The sequence below is a fragment of the Rhipicephalus sanguineus genome, chromosome 10, assembly GCF_013339695.2.
Source record: "Rhipicephalus sanguineus isolate Rsan-2018 chromosome 10, BIME_Rsan_1.4, whole genome shotgun sequence".
Classification (NCBI taxonomy): Eukaryota; Metazoa; Arthropoda; class Arachnida; order Ixodida; family Ixodidae; genus Rhipicephalus; species Rhipicephalus sanguineus.
Window position 1 is genome coordinate 26,005,934 of NC_051185.1, and position 23,584 is coordinate 26,029,517.

At 44.2% G+C, this 23,584-nt stretch overlaps 1 protein-coding gene across 1 annotated transcript in view; it reads right to left on the reverse strand.

The window, feature by feature from the left end:
• Positions 1 to 22,760, reverse strand: part of LOC125760227 (uncharacterized) — a 63,315-nt gene extending 40,555 nt beyond the window's left edge. Inside the window, exon 1 of the mRNA XM_049420025.1 lies at positions 22,477 to 22,760. Coding sequence (XP_049275982.1) covers positions 22,477 to 22,576 — 100 coding nt within the window. The 5' untranslated portion in view covers positions 22,577 to 22,760. The remainder of the gene's footprint in view (positions 1 to 22,476) is intronic.
• Between the last annotated feature and the right edge of the window lie 824 nt (positions 22,761 to 23,584).

Sequence of the window (23,584 nt, forward strand, 5' to 3'; positions counted from 1 at the left end):
CACCTGCGACACGATAAAAGGTATCGAGTTTTTAAAGCACCCACCCATTATACACTTTCTTTCTCATTTTTACGTTTCGGCGTTATTGCTGCGCCTCATCAGCAAAATTATTCCGAGGCTCAGCTATAAATTTGCTGCGTTCAGTCGCGCGCGATGAATGCTATTACGGATGACAGAGCACTTTTCTGCGCTCGACAAATCCAGTATATATATATATATATATATAATATATATATATATATATATATATATATATATATATATATATATAATTTAGATATAATTTTTTTCACACTTTTTTCCTTTTGAGGAGAGAGAGAGAGAGAAGAGGGAGAAAGGAAAGACAGGGAGGTTAACCAGAAGCAGTCTCCGGTTTGCGCGACGAAATACAACAACAACAACACAAAAACAAAAACCAAACAAAACGAAGTCATAACCGCAGTCCAAGTACTACACAGCACCATTTTCTTCCAGCAGTCACAGTTTGACATTGAGTCCGGTTGCGTGGAGGAAACCGCAACAACGCCCTCAGAGCGGCTTGCGCTGAAGACCGGGTAGGCCAGGGCCCTAGGATTTTGTTCTCCGTGAGAGGGCGGTTGTCCAGCTGGCCTAATGCGGCTGAGAGGGCCGTTCTTTCGGAGCTGAAGCGGGTGCACTCACAGAGAAGGTGGCGCGACTGTTTCGCCCGCACCCGCAGACTTCACACGACGGGCTCTCAGCCATTCCAATAATATACGAATAGGCATTTGAGAAGGCCACTCCAAGCCATAGACGGACCAGCAGGGTAGAGTCACGTCGTGATAAGGTGGACGGGATGCGTAATTCAAGCTCAGGGTCCAAGGCATGCAGCCGTGCACTTGTAAATGTAGATGATGACTTCCACAAGTCCGACGTTATGCGACGAGCTAGCATACGAAGTTCTCTTGCGGCGTCCGATCTTGACAGGGGACGGCATAAGACAAGGCATGGATGTAATTCACAGTAAAGCATATTAAAGCCAACAGAAAAAAATTTCCACGTAACAATTATAGTTCGCGTTAAATTCGGCCGTGAAATCCGAAAATATTGCAGTGAGCAAAAAGAGGACGCCCGCGTGGCCACCGTCAAATATTTTTTTGGCGCGCTGGGAGTGTTTCCTGCAAATAAAGTTTTCGGTTCCATGCGCGTTGAATGTGGCCACAGAGCATATAAAAACCCCAGGCAAAACAAAAATATCGACCGGAGAGGCATGTTCCATCTCTCGTGGAATCACCCTACTGCATAACATTTGAAGTTGCTACATAAAGCAAATTTGTATGTGTATTCAAGGCACCAAGTAATACATTACCTAAGAGCGGGCTTTTGAAATAAAAAAAGATCTATAAAGGTCCCGATTCAAGTATCTGCCTTTCAAAGCAGATCAAAGGCCGAAGCGGTAAAGCAAACAACCCGAAATCTGAGAGCCACTGCAGTTATTCCCAACAAGATATATAGTATAGATTTTCATTTCATGCCCCACCAAATACATGGCAGAAATCTAATGTTAATACCAAAGCGCAGCGGCTTTTTACACAAGGACCCCGACAACATGTTTTCATATAGCATCCGATAGAATACGACACGAAGATTTGAGATCAAACGACATCAAAGGCATATGATCAAAGCAAGCATCAAGAAATTTAGGTCATCGCATAACTGTCTCAACCACAACAGCAAATTTCTTTATGACGTTCATCGATAGGTATGTTACGTTAAACACAACATTCAATAACCTGATGTCAGCACACACTGTTGAACTAAGGCGGCAAGCACTCAGATTTAAGAAGCAACGAAAAAGATGGCATTATATTAAACGAAACCTCGCGACTGATCTTTGTACAACTAAGAAATAAACTCTCTCGACCACGATGTAAATTTTCAACTCACCGTTTTCTTCGTTCCCAGTTGAGGTCGCGATTAGAGCAGTTAGCAGTAAGAGAAGATTGAGCGGGATCATTGACGCCAAATTGGGGTTCAAAAATCCCATCGTTTCGGATAAAAAGTGAAGTATTTCCGTAACGTTGCGGATAATACGTTTAAAAGCTTAAATCGGCTTACGAATGAAGCATTAAAAAAACTTCAGAGAGAAAAGAGAAAATTGAGTGAAAACTTCCCAGGAAGTATGCGACGCAAACCACAAAGAATGTAGTATCCGTGGGCGCGAGCGCCTGATCAGCGAATGCGAACCCGCTCAATGAAAGGGCGCACTTTTTCGATCCGAAAGGAGAAGCGATATGCGACTCCAGCGCCATCCGGTGAAGCAGCGGGAAAACACAGATACCTAATACGTTCGTAGGCGCTGCCCGTTCTCCTAAGTGTTAGTATACGCTCGGACAGCTACTTCGAGACAACTAATGTAAAGCTGACGGTGTCCTTTCGTGGAGAAACTCAATCGCAATAGAAAAACAAATTGCGGTAAATTTTCCTTAGGAGGAACTGTTGCAGAGGGCGGTACGTCTAATGGTGTAAGCGCATTATAATAATTGTTCCGGTTTTACGCCGCAAAATCTCGATATGAATATGAGGGACGTCGTAGTGGAGGGCTCCGAGAATTTTGACCACCTGGGATTAACGTGCACCTGAATCTAAGAACTCGGGACTCTAGCATTTCGCCTCCATCGAAATGCGGCCTCCGCGGCCGGGATTCGATCCCGCGACCTTCGCGTCAGCAGCAGAGCACCATAGCACTAGACCACCGTCGCGGGTGTAGTCCATATGTAATCTTTCATTGTACTTAAAGGCGAAACCCTTGCATGGGTCATGAGGCTCCGCTAGATTTGGCAAGACCTGACGACACTTCCCGAGGCCCTGTCGGAGGCGGCGGCAAGTTGCGAAAAGTCACGAGATACAGTTGACGTCATGATAGCATCATATGCCACATCATCATGACGCCACACGATGACATAATCACGTCGTCATGTCGTCACAGATCGCCGAATTTGGCGACATCATGACATATGATGACGTAATCACGCGACGTCACGCATGGTAAAAGGTGGGCCGATCCCGGAGGAAGTACAAGCGCGTGAAGTGCAGAGAGCTTAAGGAGAGGGGGAAGGGGGGCAGTACTATTGATTTAGAAGAAAAAGATGGCTTTCGCCTGCGAGTCGTTGTCGGCGAACGGGTAAGGGACCGCGTGACTTTTGATATAAGGACGGATAGCCAACACTTAAGTAGAATTTAGTAGCAATGGCGTAATGCCAGTGATTATGGTAGGCTTCGCACGAACTATATATCTTATTTTAATTAAATATTGATCAAGCGTATATTTCGCCCTGATAGAGTATAATTGAACAACGAGTAGCGCAGAGGAATCTGACATCCCACCAGTATTGACAGAAGAAGTAAAGAAAGCCCTAAAGGGAATGCAAAGAGGCAAAGCAGCTGGTGAGGATCAGGTAACATCAGACCTGTTGAAAGACGGTGGAGAGATTATGTTAGAGAAACTGGCCACCCTGTATACGAAGTGCCTCTCGACGGGGAGGATACCAGAATCTTGGAAGAATGCCAACATCATCTTGATCCATAAGAAAGGGGACGTCAAGGACCTGAAAAATTACAGGCCCATAAGCTTACTGTCCGTTGTCTACAAGCTATTTACAAAAGTAATTGCTAACAGAATTAATACGACATTAGAGTTCAATCAACCAAGGGACCAGGCAGGATTTCGTACAGGATTCTCAACAATAGACCATATTCATACTATCAATCAGGTGATAGAGAAATGCGCGGAATACAACCAACCCCTATACATAGCCTTCATAGATTACGAGAAGGCATTTGATTCGGTGGAGACATCAGCAGTCATGCAGGCACTGCGGAATCACGGCATCGACGAAGCCTATATAAACATAATGGAAGAAATATACAGCGGATCCACAGCCACTATAGTCCTCCATAAAGAAAGCGACAGAATCCCAATAAAGAAGGGCGTACGGCAGGAGACCCGATCTCTCCAATGTTATTCACCGCATGTTTACAGGAAGTTTTCAGGGCCCTAGATTGGGAAGAGTTAGGGATAAGAGTTAATGGAGAGTATCTCAGTAACCTACGATTCGCTGATGACATTGCATTGATGAGTAACGCGGGAGACGAATTACAGCTCATGATTACTGAACTGGATACGGAAAGTAGAAGAGTAGGTCTGAAAATTAATATGCATAAAACTAAAGTAATGTGGAACAATCTTGGCAGAGAACAGCGCTTTGCGATAGGTGGCGAGACACTGGAAGTTGTAAAGGAGTACGTCTACTTAGGACAGGTAGTAACCGCGGAGCCGAACCATGAGAGTGAAATAACTAGAAGAATAAGGATGGGTTGGGGCTCATTCGGCAAGCATTATCAAATCATGAATGGTAATCTACCACTATCCCTCAAGAGGAAGGTATATAACAGCTGCATCTTCCCGGTACTTACCTACGGAGCAGAAACCTGGAGACTTACAAAGAGGGTTCAACTTAAATTGAGGACGACGCAGCGAGCCATGGAAAGGAAAATGATAGGTGTAACCTTAAGAGACAGGAAGAGAGCAGAGTGGGTCAGGGAACAAACGGGGGTTAAGGACATCATAGTTGAAATCAAGAAGAAATGGATATGGGCCGGGCACGTAGCACGTCGGCAGGATAACCGGTGGTCATTAAGGGTAACTGACAGGATTCCAAGAGATGGCAAACGCGTGAGGGGGAGACAGAAAATTAGGTGGGTAGATGAGATTAAGAAGTTTGTAGGTATAACGTGGCAGGAGAAAGCACAGGACCGGGTTGATTGGCGGAACATGGGAGAGGCCTTTGCCCTGCAGTGGGCGTAGACAGGCTGATGATGAACAACGAGTGTTGCAATGGGGGCTTGTTGGGGAATCATTCGAACAACTTTGACGTAGCGCGATAAGATACACGGACTCGACCTGTCCTTTCGCGAAGGACACACGGACTGTGGCGTCCTTATGTGCCTTCTCGAGTCTGTGTGCTCTTTCGCGCTACATCAAAGTTGTTCAAATTTATTGAACAGTTTGTATGTCGCAATTTATATCGCCAGATATTTTTTTCGCATCTTACCTAGGCAAACATTTATTTACATGTTGACTCCGTTAAACTTTACACGAATGGCTCTACAACTGTTAGGGGATCTGCAGGAGCTGTTAACTTCTACCCAAAAGCCGAAATCTATAATTTTAGAGCGTCTCATAGGACTACGTCGACTGCTGTGGAGCTTGCGGCACTCCGCAGTGCACTTCAAAGAATTGAACTAGATTCACCACTAAAATGGGGCATATTTACAGACTCGAAGTCAGCCCTGCAGTGTCTGTCATCAGCTTTACGTCGTGGTGCACAAGAACAACTAGTATTAGAAATAAGAAAAACCTATCAGAAATTAAAAGACAAAGGGCATGACATAACTTTTCAGTGGCTTTCAGGCCACTGTGGCATCGACGGCAACGAACATGCCAATAATTCTGAAAGAATACTCATGAAAGTTGCGTGCAGGAGGCCATTCCATTATCACGAACCGATGCAGCATCAAAGACTCGCTCGCTCGCACGTGATCTAACGCATTCAATGTGGAATACGTCCGGTTTTCTGCATACCCGCCTTCACCGTCTGGATCCGTCACTTCAACTTCAAATTCCATCCGGACTATCCCGATCCGAAACAGTCCTCTGCCACCTGTGGCTTCGAGTGTCTTTCAAGAAAAGCTTTGCTTACCGAATCGGAATGGCAGACAGGTCTGCCTGTGCTCACTGTGGCAGCGAGGAAACCATTGCGCACGTCCTGTGTCATTGTCCTCACTATAGCTCCCAAAGGCAACAGCTCTCAGCAACGCTAGCACGCCTCGATTACCGGCCGCTTTCTGAACAATCAATTTTGGAGTGCCGGCACGTTCTAGCTTTCAACCAGAAAGCGACGAAGGCGCTGCTGAAGTTTCTGCGCTTAACCGACCTCGCTAAACGATTATGATGCTCCAGTGCTTGAGTGTGCGCGCGTTTCTTTTAAAGACGATAGTCTTTCTTGGGATACTTAAACGGAAAAATTTCGCTCTGTCTTACTCTTTGTCGGCACGTCACTTGATTCAGCCGCAGGGCCAAAGTTGAACCACTTGCCCAAGGGCTAGCAATCTTGAACGGCTGACTAGGTTCATACTTGTGTACATTGTCGATCAAAAAGCAAACATTACGCATATCTGAGGCGCAACATCACTAGGTAAGTATTAGGTGGTGTGTTCCTTTAATAGAAAATGCATACATACGTAATTCTAAAGACCCTAGTTTCTCTAGCTGCGCTGAAAATGCGACTGCGCTGAAACTTGCCTTCCCCCGTGCCCTCTGCACGAGCTTATTGTTGTGTTTCGGTTTCGGTTCTGTATTGCACTGTACGAATGCCATGGGGCGCCGCTCTGGCATTCCTGTTTTACCCAGGCGACGTGTAAATAAAAGAGTGTGTGGAGACGACTCGTTCAGTGCGGACGTTTCTGCTGCTTCAGCGCTTCGCGCCAAACCGCGTGTTCGGGCTGGCTGGCGTCCCCGCCGGTCGCGTTGGTCACCGCCGGTCTTCGCCTGCTGCTGCGCCGGGACTACCAGCCCGCAACACAGCACTCATGTTTCCCGACGTATTGCCAGATGGCGTCCATATCTCATGCAGCGCCTCTTCTATAGACGACATTTGCAGCGAAGCACGCAGATACGCGGTCAATTTTTTCTTTTTTTACTCTGTTTTTCCTTCCTTACCTTTCTATTCCCCCTTACCCCTTCCACAGTGCAGGGTAACAAACCGAAAACCTTTCTTCTGGTTAATCTCCCTGCCTTTCACTTGACCTTTCTCTCTCTCTCTCTCTCTACATGCTGACCCAAAAAACGCTTCTAAAACCTAGATGCTTCACAATAAAGTAATCACGTGCACCGCGTGTTTTGCACGCCTCGCTTTTTCTGTGATTAATATCGACTAACCGGCCGAAGTCTCTATCGCCCAAAAGCCTAATTCGCCAGTAATTCGCGAAGTAGCCTGTGCAACTATGTTCACGAAGTAAATATACACACCCACGTACATATCTCCGTTGGGCACCTTGATTGTGATCCGAAGCGATCTGTCAAGTACACTAAAGAATGCTAAGCCGGGCTAGTCGGTAAGCGTTCATAGTAAATTTACAGCGCGAAAAAAAAGAGAGACAAAAGATGAAAACTACAAACTACACAGAACAAGCGCTGACTGCCAACTACATTTACTGCTCATAACCCATGCCTAAATAACATCGCTGCGTATCACGTGAACATGGGGAGACGGAAAGGTAAAAGCTTATTACAAAAAAAACCAACAAAACAGAAATTGATGTAACTATCATCGTATGCCCGGATAGTCTATCTTTTTTTTTTAAATTATGCTGATCGAGGCCTGCGCGACGCACATATCTGACAGAGAGCTTATACGAACAGCCTCAACGAAGTATGTTGTAGTTGGCAGTCAGTGCTTGTCCTGTCTGGTTTTCTTTTTTTTGTCTCTCGTTTTTTTCGCGCTGTAAATTTACTATGAAGTACACTAAGTTTAGGTGGCAACAGCTAAACTTCATCGAAACACGGACGCCGCGAGCCGCGATTCGAACGCGTGACTTCGCGCTCATAATAGGGCTGCTCAGTTTGCTCCTAAATATCTGCTGAGGGATAATGTGTCTCAAAGAGACAAGAATAAAGCAAACCCTTCAGCGCTAGTTGCTGCCTCTCACGAGGAATACAGCACTTTTTTAGCTGCCCCTCGGAAGTGCTAAGCTGCGCATCAGCCGTTCTCGTGCCTTTTCAGTGATTTATAATGTCGGTTCAATCATTAATTATGCCCGTCGAGCCATTTACGCGTTCACAGAATGCTGCGCAGGGGCTCAGCATGAGAGTCGTGCCTGATTTCCGCAGGGGCTTGTTTTTTTTTTCTTTTCTGAGTTACGCTTACATAAACGTGTCGCTCGGCTTACGACTTTTGTAATCTGCAGATATTTTGTGCGGCTTGTCCTTGTGGTGCACGTCTCTGACTCTATATAGCTTGAAGTAGAAGAGAGAGAGAAAAAGAGAGAGAATAAACGTTTAATGAAAGAGCAAGCGAAGTTCTTAAGCACTGTGGGCGGCCCCCTCCCCTTAGTCTAGGAAGTCGTCAGTCCTAGCCACGTCCTGATCTATATATGTGTCTGAGCCCTCACTGGTCTTCCAGCGAGAGCTCAGGCTATTTCCCTCAGCTATATTCCCTCTGCTATTTCTCTTAATTCACTTCGCCTTTTTTGTTTTTTTTTCATCATCATCCCTCTCTCTCTCTCTCTCTCTCATTTTTCTATTTCCCTTTTCTATTCCATAGTGTAGGGTAGCCAATCGGAAGCTTTTCTGGTTAACCTCCCTGCCTTCCTCTTTTCCATTTCCTTCCGCACTCCTTCTTTCACACCATATAAAGCCGACCGACTACCACGCATTGGCTGCGGTCGCAGTATTACCCTCCCAGAGGCTTCGCTAAACGCCATCACCTGAAGGAACTGAGGCCCTTTGCGCAATAGTCCCGTCTCGCCAGCGAATTCGTACGCGGTGGCCGCAAGCTACAAGCATAGCAAGAGCGGGTGTTGATAACATAAATAAGTGAGCAACTCACCGCAACGTTAACGCTCCCGCGGGCGGTCTCGCAAACTCACGCCCGTAATGGGATTCCTCGAAACGCTGAACTATATAGTGGATGTTTATTGGAGCACTAGAGCGACCGCATCTACACACGACATATTGGTTCGTGCTTCAAGAAAGACGATGGAATCCTGTTCAGAAAGGCCTTACGACAGTGCAAATCAATATACCTTGACAGTGAAGTGTATGGCTGTGAGGGGTTCTGGAGCGGAGGAATTCATTGGGCACCAGTGCGGTTTGCATTCCACTACTAATGCATTTCTATGCCTGTCAGTAGTTTTCAAGGAAAGATTTCATTCGCGCAGTCGTCTTTCTTGTGTAGTGAATAGGGCTGGGAAACGGCGCCCCCGCCTCGATCCTCTCTGAACAAACACCGTTTCAAAGGTGTTCGAAATGACCGCGCTGTATGACAGCACATGGCCTGGAATTTACAATTAATTCTCAAAGTCAGCTAGAAATCGTTCCCTCTTCTTTCTATACTTGATGCCATATACCCAAATGACCGTGCCATGTACTCAAATTCACGACCATTGGCCGAGTTGAGCATCGTAAGCTGCATAGTTCTGGCGGCCGCCGCGGGAGGCCGCCACGTGCCCGCGCGCTCGCTCGCTATCACACTGAAGGTAAGCCATGTGTTCAAAAAAAAAAAAAAAGAAAAAGTGCTCAAGGTCATGATGCGCGCGTGACGTAACTTCTTTCACTCGTGTCAACCCTCCCTGCTTAGCTTCCAATGCAGTTGTCGGGACGAGAGAAGAGAGAAAGCAGTTACAGTGAGCGACAAACCTCTGTAACTACGCTCGTACTTCACGGATTGTAAAAATTTGTGCGGCGGTCGATTCGAGAAGCAATAAACTCCTTTAGTGAAGCCATTCGATGGTTACTTGTTAAAGTATTCCTGGGCCTTTTAAAGTGGAAGTCGATATCTATTGGCATGAAAATAACGTTGACACATGCTTTGAATTAAAAAAAAAATCCCGGGAATCATTGACTTACCTGTCACGTTTAATAACAAACATGTAACCTCAACACTACAAGTATAACAAGTGGACTCTAATTTAAGCGTGTGCGATCTTTATTAAATGTTGCGGTAGAAGTACAATGTTTCGTCTCCTGATGTTGTTACTTTATGAATAATTGTCTTTTGTCAATACGAGAAAAATACGAGTTACCTGTCATTATCCTCGCAAGTGAGTTCTTGCCCGCGTCAGCAAAATTCCTGAATATGTATACGTTGTAAAAATAGGCGACCGCGGTCACTTTAGATCTCTTTACCCTCGGCGAAGGCAATGGAAGTAACAGCACTGAAAGTCCGGCCACCTCAACGCGGTCATTTGGAAGCGACAAAGAAAAAAAAGTCATTCTAGACGTAAGAATTAACGTACGAGTAGGTTGGTTGGTTGAAAAACTTTATTTGTTGAAAAACTGTCTTTTTTTACTCCGGTCTTTTTTTTTTTTACAGAAGCAGTCCGGATGTCCTCTATAATAGAAAGGTACACTAAGGAACTCCAATCACTGGACCGCTTCGTTGAGCAATCTTCGCACGTCAAGGAGATCCCTCTTTCTCCTCAATTCAGCGACTGTGTACCCTGAGTTTGTAAATACGGCCAAAGGCGCCGAGAATTGCAGGACAGATTGCGTGCGCCTTATTTTTTTTTTTTATCTTCTTCTATCGATCTAGCTGCTGAACGCGGAAACCTAAAACGATACCAGCATAAAACAGGAAGCGGAACGGACATCCGGAAAGTTTAAAGTTCCTACTCGAAGAAGAGTAAACTCCGAGGAACACTGAACAAGACCAAACTGCAGGGATCCTCTGTTCGTGACGCAGAAATAAATATAAATTGTGTTTCACAGTTTCTCGTTAAAGAGGAAGTTTTTTAAACGCAGCGCACAGCTAGTTATGTATACTCCGCTAGCGCAATACAAAACGTAATAAGACAGAAACAAAGTCACCTTGAGGGCCTCCCTTGAAGAACGCAGTACTTCCAAGAAGTGATAACGTTCAAACCCTTTGTGCCTTAAGGGTAAATGAGTTTTTCGGCACTACGCTCACTGCATTGAGGGTGGTAGCGCAAAAATAAAAACAAAAAAAAAAACACGAAAAGGCAATGCTGTTGACTTTCGAGAGAGGTAAAAGAGAAGATGCTTCAAGTTTTAGAGCATCTTTACGAACTCACTGAGAACGCTGTCAATGCCTTTAAGCGTTTTACACCACCCAAATGTTGCCGTTCAAATGGCACGAGCTATCAAAAAAGGAGGAACGGTAGTTTTGGAACTAATTTCGTTTACTTGCTTCCTTGTAATAATTTCCAGAAAAACAAAAAAGAAAGATTTTGCCACGATGACGTGGTTAGAGTTGACAATGTTTGTCATTTTTCTCTGACATTTCGACGACAGCGCTTAACAGCGTCGGTGGCAATGACAAAGCTGTGTTTCTTCATATCTGATGCGTTGTTTAAGTGAAATGAAACTACTCTCTTAGTTGTATAATCTTATTCGTCTGGTATAATTTCTAATTTTTCGTGGCATGCCTCGTCCACGCACGCTCGATTTGGAGCAAAGTAATCATCATATAAATACACATTAATTAAGAAAGGTTGACGTCAACTAGTCAGTCGATGTTTTAAAACTTCTCTCTTTTTTTCTTACCGGGACAGATTCAAAGCATTCTTGCTACCCCGTTCATGTGGGCTTGATCGCAGGCACGCGTTTTGAGGGAACGCAAAAGAGAAAGAAAAAAATTGCGCGTCGTTTCAAAAGTACGAGAGTTAAAATTTATTTTATGAAAAGGATTGAAAGTGATCAATAACACGACGGCCCGCGGCATTTCTGAATTCCTCGTCCCCAAGACTATTCTTCCGCGCGGAGTTTTCTGGATTCCACAAAAGAACACATCACGTGCAGCTGCCGTGAAACGACGCACAGAGCGGAAAATAGTTTAGTTTGGTGAAGCCGTAAGGATGAAACTCATATTGACGTACCTGGAGGTGATAAAGTTTAATTAGACGGTAGGGATTCATCATCAAAGAAGGTGAGGCATGCAAGCACCGGAACAAGCAAAAAAAAAGAAACAAGAAAGACGCACGGCGTTTGTACTCTCTGGCTCTCTTCTCGTCTCTGCGTGCCATGCTTTTCACGACGGCATACCTGAAAGCCTAAGCAACCGAAAGCGAAATATAAGACAAAGGTTGCGTTGGTATTCCCTTATTACCACTGAGGTATAGCTGACGTGTTTTGATACCGGGAAGACAGAAGCTGAGCTTCAAGCGCGACTTTGGGCGTTGGAACTGAATACCCTATTGGATGTCCGTAACCTGTTGGATATGCGTGGGAACGGATCAGATAAACGGGCGTATAAATATGAGCACTACTGAAACATGCACATTATCTGATGGCGACACTGTTATTCAGGTATACGCGCTATGTAGGATCTAAGTCACTTTATGGATAATTGCACAGATATGGCCATATATGGAACCACATTTAGCAAGCCCACATGTGGAAGTATAAATCTTGGGCAGATATAAAATCCTTGCTGGAGGGGACGTTTCGACACGCGGTTCAGTTGTAGCCTTGAAGAAGACAAGACCGCTTGTCGAAACGTTAGCTGCAGCGGCACTCCGTTTTCCACGGATCTCTGAGCGCTTCAAGCTTCAACTTTATTTGGGCAGGTATAATAACTTGTAAGAAAGTGCTTATAATAACTTGTAATCATGGGGTTATAAGTTATTTAAAAGCAATTCGTTAATACCTTTTATCCTCCGATGCCTTGGTCAAAGCTCAAGTGAGCGAGGCTAAGTAAAAGGTGACCCTCTTTGCACGTGAACCGCTGATTAGCACCTTGAAAATTGCGAGTTCGATAAACTTTTTTTTCAAGAACTCCGAGAATGCATTCTGCAATCCTTTTAAGGCGATCCACAAGACTCCATGTGGCCTTGTGACCCTGCTTACGGCGAGATATCAGAGGACATGGCTACCTTCTTCTGGTTCGTCGAAGACCTGCCTTAAAGGGGTCCTGCAACACTTTTTCAGCATGGTCAGAAAACGCTGCCGATCGGTAGTCGAGGCTCCCGAGAACACGCGAGCCAAACATTATAGCGCAGCACGCGGCCTGGGATTTGCAATAAATTCGCAAATCAGCCAAAAAGCGCTTCCTCTTCACTGGACACAAATGATGCTTACGGCGTCACAGGCAGGTTCCACGCCATTGGCTGATTTGAACATGGCGCAGTCGGTAGTTACTGCAGCCGCCGCGAGAGGCCGCCACTCGCCCGCGCGCGCGTGTGATCGCACTGATGTACGCCACGCGTTCGAAGAACAAAAAAAGAAAATGTGCTCAAGGTTAGGAGGTGCGCGCGACGTACCTTCTTCCCCCGTGCCATCACCCCCCCCCCCCCTCCCCCCACCTGCTTAGCTTCCAGAGCTTTCGTCGGGGCGAGAGAAGAGAGAAGGCAATTACAGCATGCCACAAATCTTTGTAACTCCGCTCGTACTGGACGGATTCTAAAAATTCTTGCGGTGTTGGATTCATGAGGCAATAAGTTCCTTAAGTGAAGCCATTCCATGACTACTTGGCAGTGTTGCAGGGCCCCTTTAAGCATCTAACTGCTATATTTTAAAGAAAGAATTAGTCTTCCCCTCTCGTGACTTCCCATTCGCTACCGACAACTGGATTGAAGAACAATTGTGTCCATGAACAGTCTACGGGTTTCAGGAGGTTAAGCGCTTTTATCGACCTCAGATCAAAGCCTCGTTATGGCTAGCGCCATAGGTCCATAGCTTCGAACGACGCCCCGGAGATTTTCTCCAGCATTTCTTAGATTTGCTGAGGCACGGCTTGTCGTGGCTTTGTCGACTATCCGGTTTTCGTCAGCAAAGCTGACTGGTTCCCCCGTGTGCAATATCTGCTGATGCTGCAGAGACCGAAACCAGGGGATGTCCAATCAGCCCTCTGTAAGTCATTAGCTTAATGAGGGCGGGCTGTATATCTTCGAAGCGATATACAACGCAATGCGTACGCAGTATACAGACAATCAATAGATGCGGTACGACTGAAAACGAGAGCAGGCGCTATCTCTGGAAACGATTTCGGACAATCATCAGAAAGTGGTCAAAGCTTTGTGTATCGTTATAGTGGAGTATAAACTTACATGCAATTACCGTATGTGGTGGCCGCAGTGGCCCGGGGATTATGGTGCACTGCTGCAGAGCTCGAGGTTTTGGGGATCGAGTCCCGATACTCTAATTATAAAACAGGAAATTGCTTCGCGCGAAATGTTTTGGATGTTTGTTAGTGAAGGCCGCATGGCGGACGACTACCCAGAGCTCTATCTCAAGGGTGTCCTTTTACAAACGATGAGTTGCTTCGGCACGCGTAACCCTAGAATCGGATTTAAATAATGCGCAACAAAAGATACTGACGTGAAAGTTCCCTGCCTATTTCTTCTCAGTTTGCCTGCTACTGGGACTGTTGGAGAATCATTGTTTTTATTTCCTAGATGCGATATTCTTGCCGTAATCATCGCTGAGGTATACATATTTCTGTCAACACGCTCACCAAGTGCGAAGTGCTCACATGCTGTGCTCATGTGCTGAATGCTTAGGGACGCTGCAAGAGGTTTGTTACATGAGAATGCCAAGATAGAAACGGTAAGTTCGTGTTGTACACCAGTCAGCAGTAACAGCTTACGCTGATAATCGCCGTTAATCACCTGATTATTATGAAAGCGACAAAAATTCTTGCTGGTAATTCATACCGCCACTTTAACCTAACTCTGCAGAAATCATTCTTTAACGAACCAGCCATCTGCCTGCTGCCTGAAATTTTTATGCTGAGACTTCCCCTCACTTAATGCTCGGCGTACTGTCGTAAAAAAAGTTTATCTCGTTTTCCAAGGAATAAGTCGTTTAGATGTGCACACAAATCAAAAGTGCACATATTGGACAGTGTCCAAAGCAAGAAAATATAGCAGATTTAACGTGCCCTATGAGAAGTGACATACAACGGAGCTCTTTCGCGAAAGTGAGTAAAGTGACTTGAAATGAAACCATGATGCGAATCAAGTGACTAGAGGCGTAAAGCGGACGTCAATCAATAGGGCGGAAGTGTAAACCAAAATGGCAGAAATACGCCGAAAAGAGAAACCGGAAGTCGAATGGGGCACATCTCGCGCGGATGCTAGAAAACTATTGTGCTCTTCTATGAAGTAAATATTCGACGCAAATGGCTGTAAATTCTTGGCGAAGCCTCGCATAAAATACTTGAGTGTTAAAAGCAAGCCATATTAGACACGGTAAAGCAAAATACTCATTAGTAGCACCGAAGAGAGGGTCGGTAAAACCGAACAGTCCGACGGTAGTTTTTAAGTGAGCACAATTTTCAACGCATAGCTCGTCGGCAACTAAACTAAAAAAGATAGCGGGATGACCCTAAACTGCGAAATAGAAGCGCCCTTTAATTATTGCCATAATTAACGAGAACGCGCCGCTCTGAGTAACAAACACCAACAAAAGAAAGAAGTCCCTTTGAACGGTCTTGCTGGGACGTATTGAGAGCTTAAACTTCTTCAACACAGTACGGGAGGAAACGTTTCTCGAAAGGTTTCTTCCTTAATTCAAAATCGACTTTAAATTTCACTTCAGAGCACATTTCAATTTCACTTCAGAGCACATCTGCCTTAGGAGGCATTTAGCGTTCTCGGATGTTGCTTGTCGTAGTGGACCCCTTTCACATGCAGCTGGAAGTAGACGGATATATACGGGAACTTCACTTTGGCTAACCTATCTCCTCGCCATAACGTTCTCTCCTTCGACTTGCTTTCGTGCAGCAGCGTTCTAATCAAGCCAGTGGCCCAGGCTCTTTATGTAACGAATACTTTTTCCCCGATTTATAATGCGCTGATAAAAGTTACTGGCATCAAAAAGCAAGAATTCAGGGAGCACTTAAGACGCTCTAGTACTTCCCTCTTAATCGTGTCCTGCGCGAAGAACGATATGTAGCCAGGAAACTTCACCTCTTATGTCTAGTATCCTGGCTATATCTTGCTCTTTACCCGGTGCTTAATTAAGAGTGTATACTGGAGCGTATCTTGAGAGATACATACATACATACATACATACATACATACATACATACATACATACATACATACATACATACATACATACATACATACATACATACATACATACATACATACATACATACATACATACATACATACATACATACATACATACATACATACACGCTATTAGCTTGCAAGGCGTACGCAGTTAAACTCTAAAGATGACACCGATATTGTGACATGCGCCGTAAGACTTTACCTTTAGCATAGGTTCTTGTACCACACGTACATCTTTCACATAACGCCGTTCCATGAATTGATGCGCAAAAGTAACTCCTCCGCTAATATAATTCCTCTCAAACTTCAAGAATGCGCTCCAAAGAAATGATCTTGCACGGAAAGTCAAAGAATGTGCACGACTGACTAACTCGCCGGTAGCAATTCAGTAGTTAGAATATGGACTGCAAAGCGGCTAACGGAAGACCTAAATAAGTATTCTTGCGCAAGTAATACGTCATTCAGATCTATTCGTCATGCTTGTTTTGCGAAGCTGTCTTTACAGGTGCTATTTGGTGAATCGCGTAGTAGTTCTGTCTCGTCTTAAAAAAAAAAAAAAACACCACCCGGTATACAGGAAAGAAGATTACTCTTAAGGGCTCGTTTTCTTTGTTACACAATATTAATGAGCACTAACAGACAATTCCTTGGCGTTATTGTCTGTTAGTGCTCATTAATATTGTGTCTAACACCCGGTATACAGTAACACGTGGCAAGAGAAACAATGAAAAGAAGCAAATTCTCCTTCTTCTTCTTCTGCTTCTTCTTCTTTATTATTATTATTATTATATTATTATTATTATTATATTATTATTATTATTATTATTATTATTATTATTATTATTATTATTATACGAGATAAATACCAGATAAATTTATTTACGCAAAAGACTAAAGTTGAAAAGGAACTCGAGCGCCCGTTTCAGCGACGAAACGAGCGAGAATTCCCATGTTCTGAAAGCACGGCGAACGTAAAGCGTAACGAGGCTGCGAGGGGTGCAAATTTCACTTCACAGACCAGATGTTTTTATCCCACAAAGGTCTTTGCTGTAGCGTGTTCTTTTGGCGTGCTTTTCTAAAACAATTTCTTTCTCCAAAAGTTCCCTTAAATCTTTAAAATGGAATGTCATATTAACATAGCGAAGGAAAAAGAGTGAGAGTACTATTTTTATCAAGCTGTCCTATCGCTTCAACGGCAACAGGAAGTTTTCTTTTTCTACCGACAAGAACGTCAAACTCAAGTCATACGCTGAAAAGCAAAATGAACAAAAAAAAGAAAAAGAAAACAGGATGCAGACACGAAACATATTTTCTGCTAAATATCATATAGATAAAACAAGAAAAGATAGATAACACCGGTAAAGTTGTTTGCCACTATAATGCGCCAGAAAGAGCAGTATCATTATCGTAGTTTGTGTGCGTGTTGAGGGCGGAAAGGGGAGGGTGCGTGGTTGGCATCATACGTGAATCAAAGTGCGTTCTGTCTTTTATCACAAACGGTATTTTCTCTTGTGTCGCACCGTCTATGTCCGCAGAATTCGAAAGGCATGCATCCTGGAACGGTTATCTTGCCTTTGACATAAGCTTGCACACATGTGCAGGAGTTTTTTTTTTTTTTTTTTTTTTTCATTCTCCCCGTTGCGTCAATAGGGCAGTTTTTATTGTCATGGTATCACGATCGCGAACCTGCAGCTCAAGTTTCTAAAGCTTCTCCTTTGTTTCGTTGGAGTATAGAGCGAGGTTTCTTTTTTTATTATTCTGCTTCCTCGGACACGATACCTCGCGTGCCTACGCAAATACTTGCTGGTGGGTTGGCAGGAAGAGCGGTTGCTTCAGACGAAGTCATGCGAAAGGGACGGCAAAACTTCTGACATGAAATACTGCTTGCAGGGGAAAGGGGCAGGAGTAAAACAGGTTTCTTTCTTTAACAGAGAAGAAAGAAGGAAAGAAAGAAGAAAGACAGAGCGAGGGACGGAAATGAACGAAAGAAAGAAAGAAAGAAAGATGGAGAGAAAGAAAGAAGGAAAGAAATTAGGAGCCCTACCCTGTCGGGAAAATGGGGCCAAGCGAAGATTCAAGTTTGAGTGCCTGACCTACAATTTTCTTTCTTTCTTTCTTTCTTACTTACTTTCTTTCTTTCTTTCTTTCTTTCTTTCTTTCTTTCAAGAGAGAGAAATGAAAAAAGAAGGCCGGGAGGTTAACCAGATAACCTTCAAATATGCACATGCTATTATATACCTCTTCTTGCGTTAAATGATAAAGTTTTTAAGAATCACATTTGAAAATTTTAGGCGAAAGAGAGGAAAGTTGAAATAGAACACGAGCGTCCGTTTCAGTGACAGAACAAGCGAAATGTCTGATGTTATGAAAGCAAAGCTGACGTTAGGCCTAACGTGGACTGCTCGCGATGCAAAGTCCATATCGCAGCCTAGATGCGTTCCTTCCACAAAGCTTTTTCGCTGTAGCGCGTTATTAGTGCGCGCTGTTTTGAAAGATTTCTCGAATTTCTTTCTTGAAAAGTTATTGTAAATATTTATTCTCCGCAGCTGGAGCACCCGTAATTAAAAAAATAAATAAAACATACTGAGTTGCCTTCACCGACTATTAAAAAATGTCAAGCCTAATGTGAAAAATTCGAGCTCGCGTCATTTCCTTGTGGGGCATCGTTTTGTCTCTCTCTTTCGAAAAAAAAAAAAGATATAGTAAAACAATGCTGCGAAATGATATATTTGAAGTGTTATCAGATATTTTAAAAAGTTCAGGTTGCGAGAGTTTTCATGTCATTTCACCTTTCGTATTGATGCCTGTAACATGTACCCGGTAGCAGTCAGAATTCGTACTCAAATATGTTTATTAAACATAAAGAATTTTTTTTCTGGTGACATTTGCTGTGGTTGCTATTAAAAAATCATGGCAAACTAGTCACGTAGAATTGGGGACGCGCGGCTATACACTTCCATGCTTGCGTTGTAACAAAAATGTATAATAAGTACGTTAAGCTGAAGCTTTATATTTATGCTGTACAGTACTAGTAAACTTCATTCACACGCCATAGTTGCATCGTTATGGTCATTGTTGGGGTCGAACTTCGTACGTTCGCCGAATACCTCCATATTGTTACCCGCCCCCGCGGCCGGCGTGCCTGCGCCAACACGGAGGCGGTGGTACCGGATGGTGGAACGACGACTGTCTGCTGGTCACAAGGACGCGAAGACCCACGTCTCCCGAAGGGGTCACTTATGGTACCTTACAGGAGACCGTGGCCTAGCCGGGCTACAGGGACGGAAGGTACACTTGCGCCTTCGCTGTGACAGCCAAAGGCGGCGGCAATGATGCACGGCCTATTGTATTGACGACCCGTCAACGCCTGAGGCCGAACATTCTGGAAACCGGGGTGAAATGGAGCTGAGCGGCGGGCGAGAGGCGGTATTCCTGCGAGGAGGTGGCGAGGAGGAATCCGGGCCTGGTGCGTTCAGCGGCAGCCGACCGGGAGACAAGGAGAGAGTTGCTCCTGCTTTCCGATTGGCGTGTAAGAGTGTTTGAATGGGGAGACAGGGAAATAGAGGCAGGGGTGCAGGGACAGGAAAGAGGGAGAAGAGAACGAATAAACGTCTCTATCCAGATGATGTCGGAGCGGTCGTTTCCTCAAGGTGCCAGGCAGATGAAAAGTTCTCGTCTTCGGCTTCCTTGGCGGCAGCAGCAAATGTCGCGCAGCCAGCGAGACGAGTGAAGAAACAAGAAGAACCTAACTGTCATCATCCCCATGTAAACAGACATTAATTAATTATTAATTAATTAATTGATTAATCAATAAATAAATAATTTGTTCATTTATATATACCTCAACGAATCCTAGATACATTGCGGTAATACAGTAAAACGCCTGCGAATGCGAAAACTCACTAACCAATTCAACTGCATTACATTTCAATTGGGATTTGCGCTAATGGAATTGAGGTTTATTACATTACATCAGGATGAATTCAATGGCAACTGTGGCCCATTGCTGTGGCGAGAACTAAGTTCCACTACAGATGTAAAACGAACGAAAGGGCTTCTATGCAAAACTAGAATAACTTCGACATATTTAACCGTAATTAACTCAGATGCGAAACTTGCGCCTCTATTAAAAATTGTTGGTTTAACTCTAACTCAAGTTCGCAGTTCTCACTCGAAAACCTGACTCCGGAATTTTGTTTTAATTCGTATTTATTGTTTTGTTACCTCTATTTTCGAATTTCTTATACACAATAACAGTAAAGAAACCCACTAACCAGCGCTGTACTCTGTATAAAGTAAATAATGAAACAAATACTTACTAATAATCTTCAACCTCCTGCGTTTTTATTTAGTAATTGAGGATAATAAAAATTCATTAGGACTGTTTGGCACTACGAACAATAAAATAATGGCAACTTCGTCCGTACACGCAAATAACATTGCAAACGTAAGAACTAGGACTGCATGCCAGACCACAACTAAACGTTAAAAGTAAAAAAAAAAAGACCATGCATTCTGATGAGCATTGCAGAAAAAGCCCCAGTACAGAAGGTGATCAATCGAGAAAGACTGGTCGAAAAACGGCCATTAAAATTTCACGGCAGCTCTTTGACTGAACTTGCTTTATGAAGAAAAATTAGCCCTCAGTTTCAATATGAAGTCTTTAATGGGTCTAGACGTGAGCTTTTATTCTCTTTTTAATATGTTCTCTTTGGGATACGTCAAGCTATGTTGTATATTGCTTTCTAAAGGCGCAAGAGAAAAAATTCTTAGACAATGAACAAAAAATTGAAGATCACGTAGCGATATGTCACCTGCGACACGATAAAAGGTATCGAGTTTTTAAAAGCACCCACCCATTATACACTTTCTTTCTCATTTTTTACGTTTCGGCGTTATTGCTGCGCCTCATCAGCAAAAATTATTCCGAGGCTCAGCTATAAATTTGCTGGCGTTCAGTCGCGCGCGATGAATGCTATACGGATGACAGAGCACTTTTTCTGCGATCGACAATCCAGTATATATATATATATATATATATTATATAATATATATATAATATATATTATATATATATATAATTTAGATATAATTTTTTCACACTTTTTTCCTTTTGAGGAGAGAGAGAGAGAGAAGAGGGAGAAAGGAAAGACAGGGAGGTTAACCAGAAGCAGTCTCCGGTTGCGCGACGAAATACAACAACACACAACAAAACAAAACAAAACAAAACGAAGTCATACCGCAGTCCAAGTACTACACAGCACCATTTTCCTTCCAGCAGTCACAGTTTGACATTGAGTCCGGTTGCGTGGAGAAACCGCACAACGCCCTCAGAGCGGCTTGCGCTGAAGACCGGGTAGGCCAGGGGCCCTAGGATTTTGTTCTCCGTGAGAGGGCGGTTGTCCAGCTGGCCTAATGCGGCTGAGAGGGCCGTTCTTTCGGAGCTGAAGCGGGTGCACTCACAGAGAAGGTGCGCGACTGTTTCGCCGCACCCGCAGACTTCACACGACGGGCTCTCAGCCATTCCAATAATATACGAATAGGCATTGAGAAGGCCACTCCAAGCCATAGACGGACCAGCAGGGTAGAGTCACGTCGTGATAAGGTGGACGGGATGCGTATTCAGCTCAGGGTCCAAGGCATGCAGCCGTGCACTTGTAAATGTAGATGATGACTTCCACAAGTCCGACGTTTATGCGACGAGCTAGCATACGAAGTTCTCTTGCGGCGTCCGATCTTGACAGGGGACGGCATAAGACAAGGCATGGATGTAATTCACAGTAAAGCATATTAAAGCCAACAGAAAAAAATTTCCACGTAACAATTATAGTTCGCGTTAAATTCGGCCGTGAAATCCGAAATATTGCAGTGAGCAAAAAGAGGACGCCCGCGTGGCCACCGTCAAATATTTTTTTGGCGCGCTGGGAGTGTTTCCTGCAAATAAAGTTTTCGGTTCCATGCGCGTTGAATGTGGCCACAGAGCATATAAAAACCCCAGGCAAAACAAAAATATCGACCGGAGAGGCATGTTCCATCTCTCGTGGAATCACCCTACTGCATAACATTTGAAGTTGCTACATAAAGCAAATTTGTATGTGTATTCAAGGCACCAAGTAATACATTACCTAGAGCGGGCTTTTTGAAATAAAAAAAGATCTATAAAGGTCCCGATTCAAGTATCTGCTTTCAAGCAGATCAAAGGCCGAAGCGGTAAAGCAAACAACCCGAAATCTGAGAGCCACTGCAGTTATTCCCAACAAGATATATAGTATAGATTTTCATTTCATGCCCCACCAAATACATGGCAGAAATCTAATGTTAATACCAAAGCGCAGCGGCTTTTTACACAAGGACCCCGACACATGTTTTCATATAGCATCCGATAGAATACGACACGAAGATTTGAGATCAAACGACATCAAAGGCATATGATCAAAGCAAGCATCAAGAAATTTAGGTCATCGCATAACTGTCTCAACCACAACAGCAAATTTCTTTATGACGTCATCGATAGGTATGTTACGTTAAACACAACATTCAATAACCTGATGTCAGCACACACTGTTGAACTAAGGCGGCAAGCACTCAGATTTAAGAAGCAACGAAAAAGATGGCATTATATTAAACGAAACCTCGCGACTGATCTTTGTACAACTAAGAAATAAACTCTCTCGACCACGATGTAAATTTTCAACTCACCGTTTTCTTCGTTCCCAGTTGAGGTCGCGATTAGAGCAGTTAGCAGTAAGAGAAGATTGAGCGGGATCATTGACGCCAAATTGGGGTTCAAAAATCCCATCGTTTCGGATAAAAAGTGAAGTATTTCCGTAACGTTGCGGATAATACGTTTAAAAGCTTAAATCGGCTTACGAATGAAGCATTAAAAAAACTTCAGAGAGAAAAGAGAAAATTGAGTGAAAACTTCCCAGGAAGTATGCGACGCAAACCACAAAGAATGTAGTATCCGTGGGCGCGAGCGCCTGATCAGCGAATGCGAACCCGCTCAATGAAAGGGCGCACTTTTTCGATCCGAAAGGAGAAGCGATATGCGACTCCAGCGCCATCCGGTGAAGCAGCGGGAAAACACAGATACCTAATACGTTCGTAGGCGCTGCCCGTTCTCCTAAGTGTTAGTATACGCTCGGACAGCTACTTCGAGACAACTAATGTAAAGCTGACGGTGTCCTTTCGTGGAGAAACTCAATCGCAATAGAAAAACAAATTGCGGTAAATTTTCCTTAGGAGGAACTGTTGCAGAGGGCGGTACGTCTAATGGTGTAAGCGCATTATAATAATTGTTCCGGTTTTACGCCGCAAAATCTCGATATGAATATGAGGGACGTCGTAGTGGAGGGCTCCGAGAATTTTGACCACCTGGGATTAACGTGCACCTGAATCTAAGAACTCGGGACTCTAGCATTTCGCCTCCATCGAAATGCGGCCTCCGCGGCCGGGATTCGATCCCGCGACCTTCGCGTCAGCAGCAGAGCACCATAGCAACTAGACCACCGTCGCGGGTGTAGTCCATATGTAATCTTTCATTGTACTTAAAGGCGAAACCCCTTGCATGGGTCATGAGGCTCCGCTAGATTTGGCAAGACCTGACGACACTTCCCGAGGCCCTGTCGGAGGCGGCGGCAAGTTGCGAAAGTCACGAGATACAGTTGACGTCATGATAGCATCATATGCCACATCATCATGACGCCACACGATGACATAATCACGTCGTCATGTCGTCACAGATCGCCGAATTTGGCGACATCATGACATATGATGACGTAATCACGCGACGTCACGCATGGTAAAA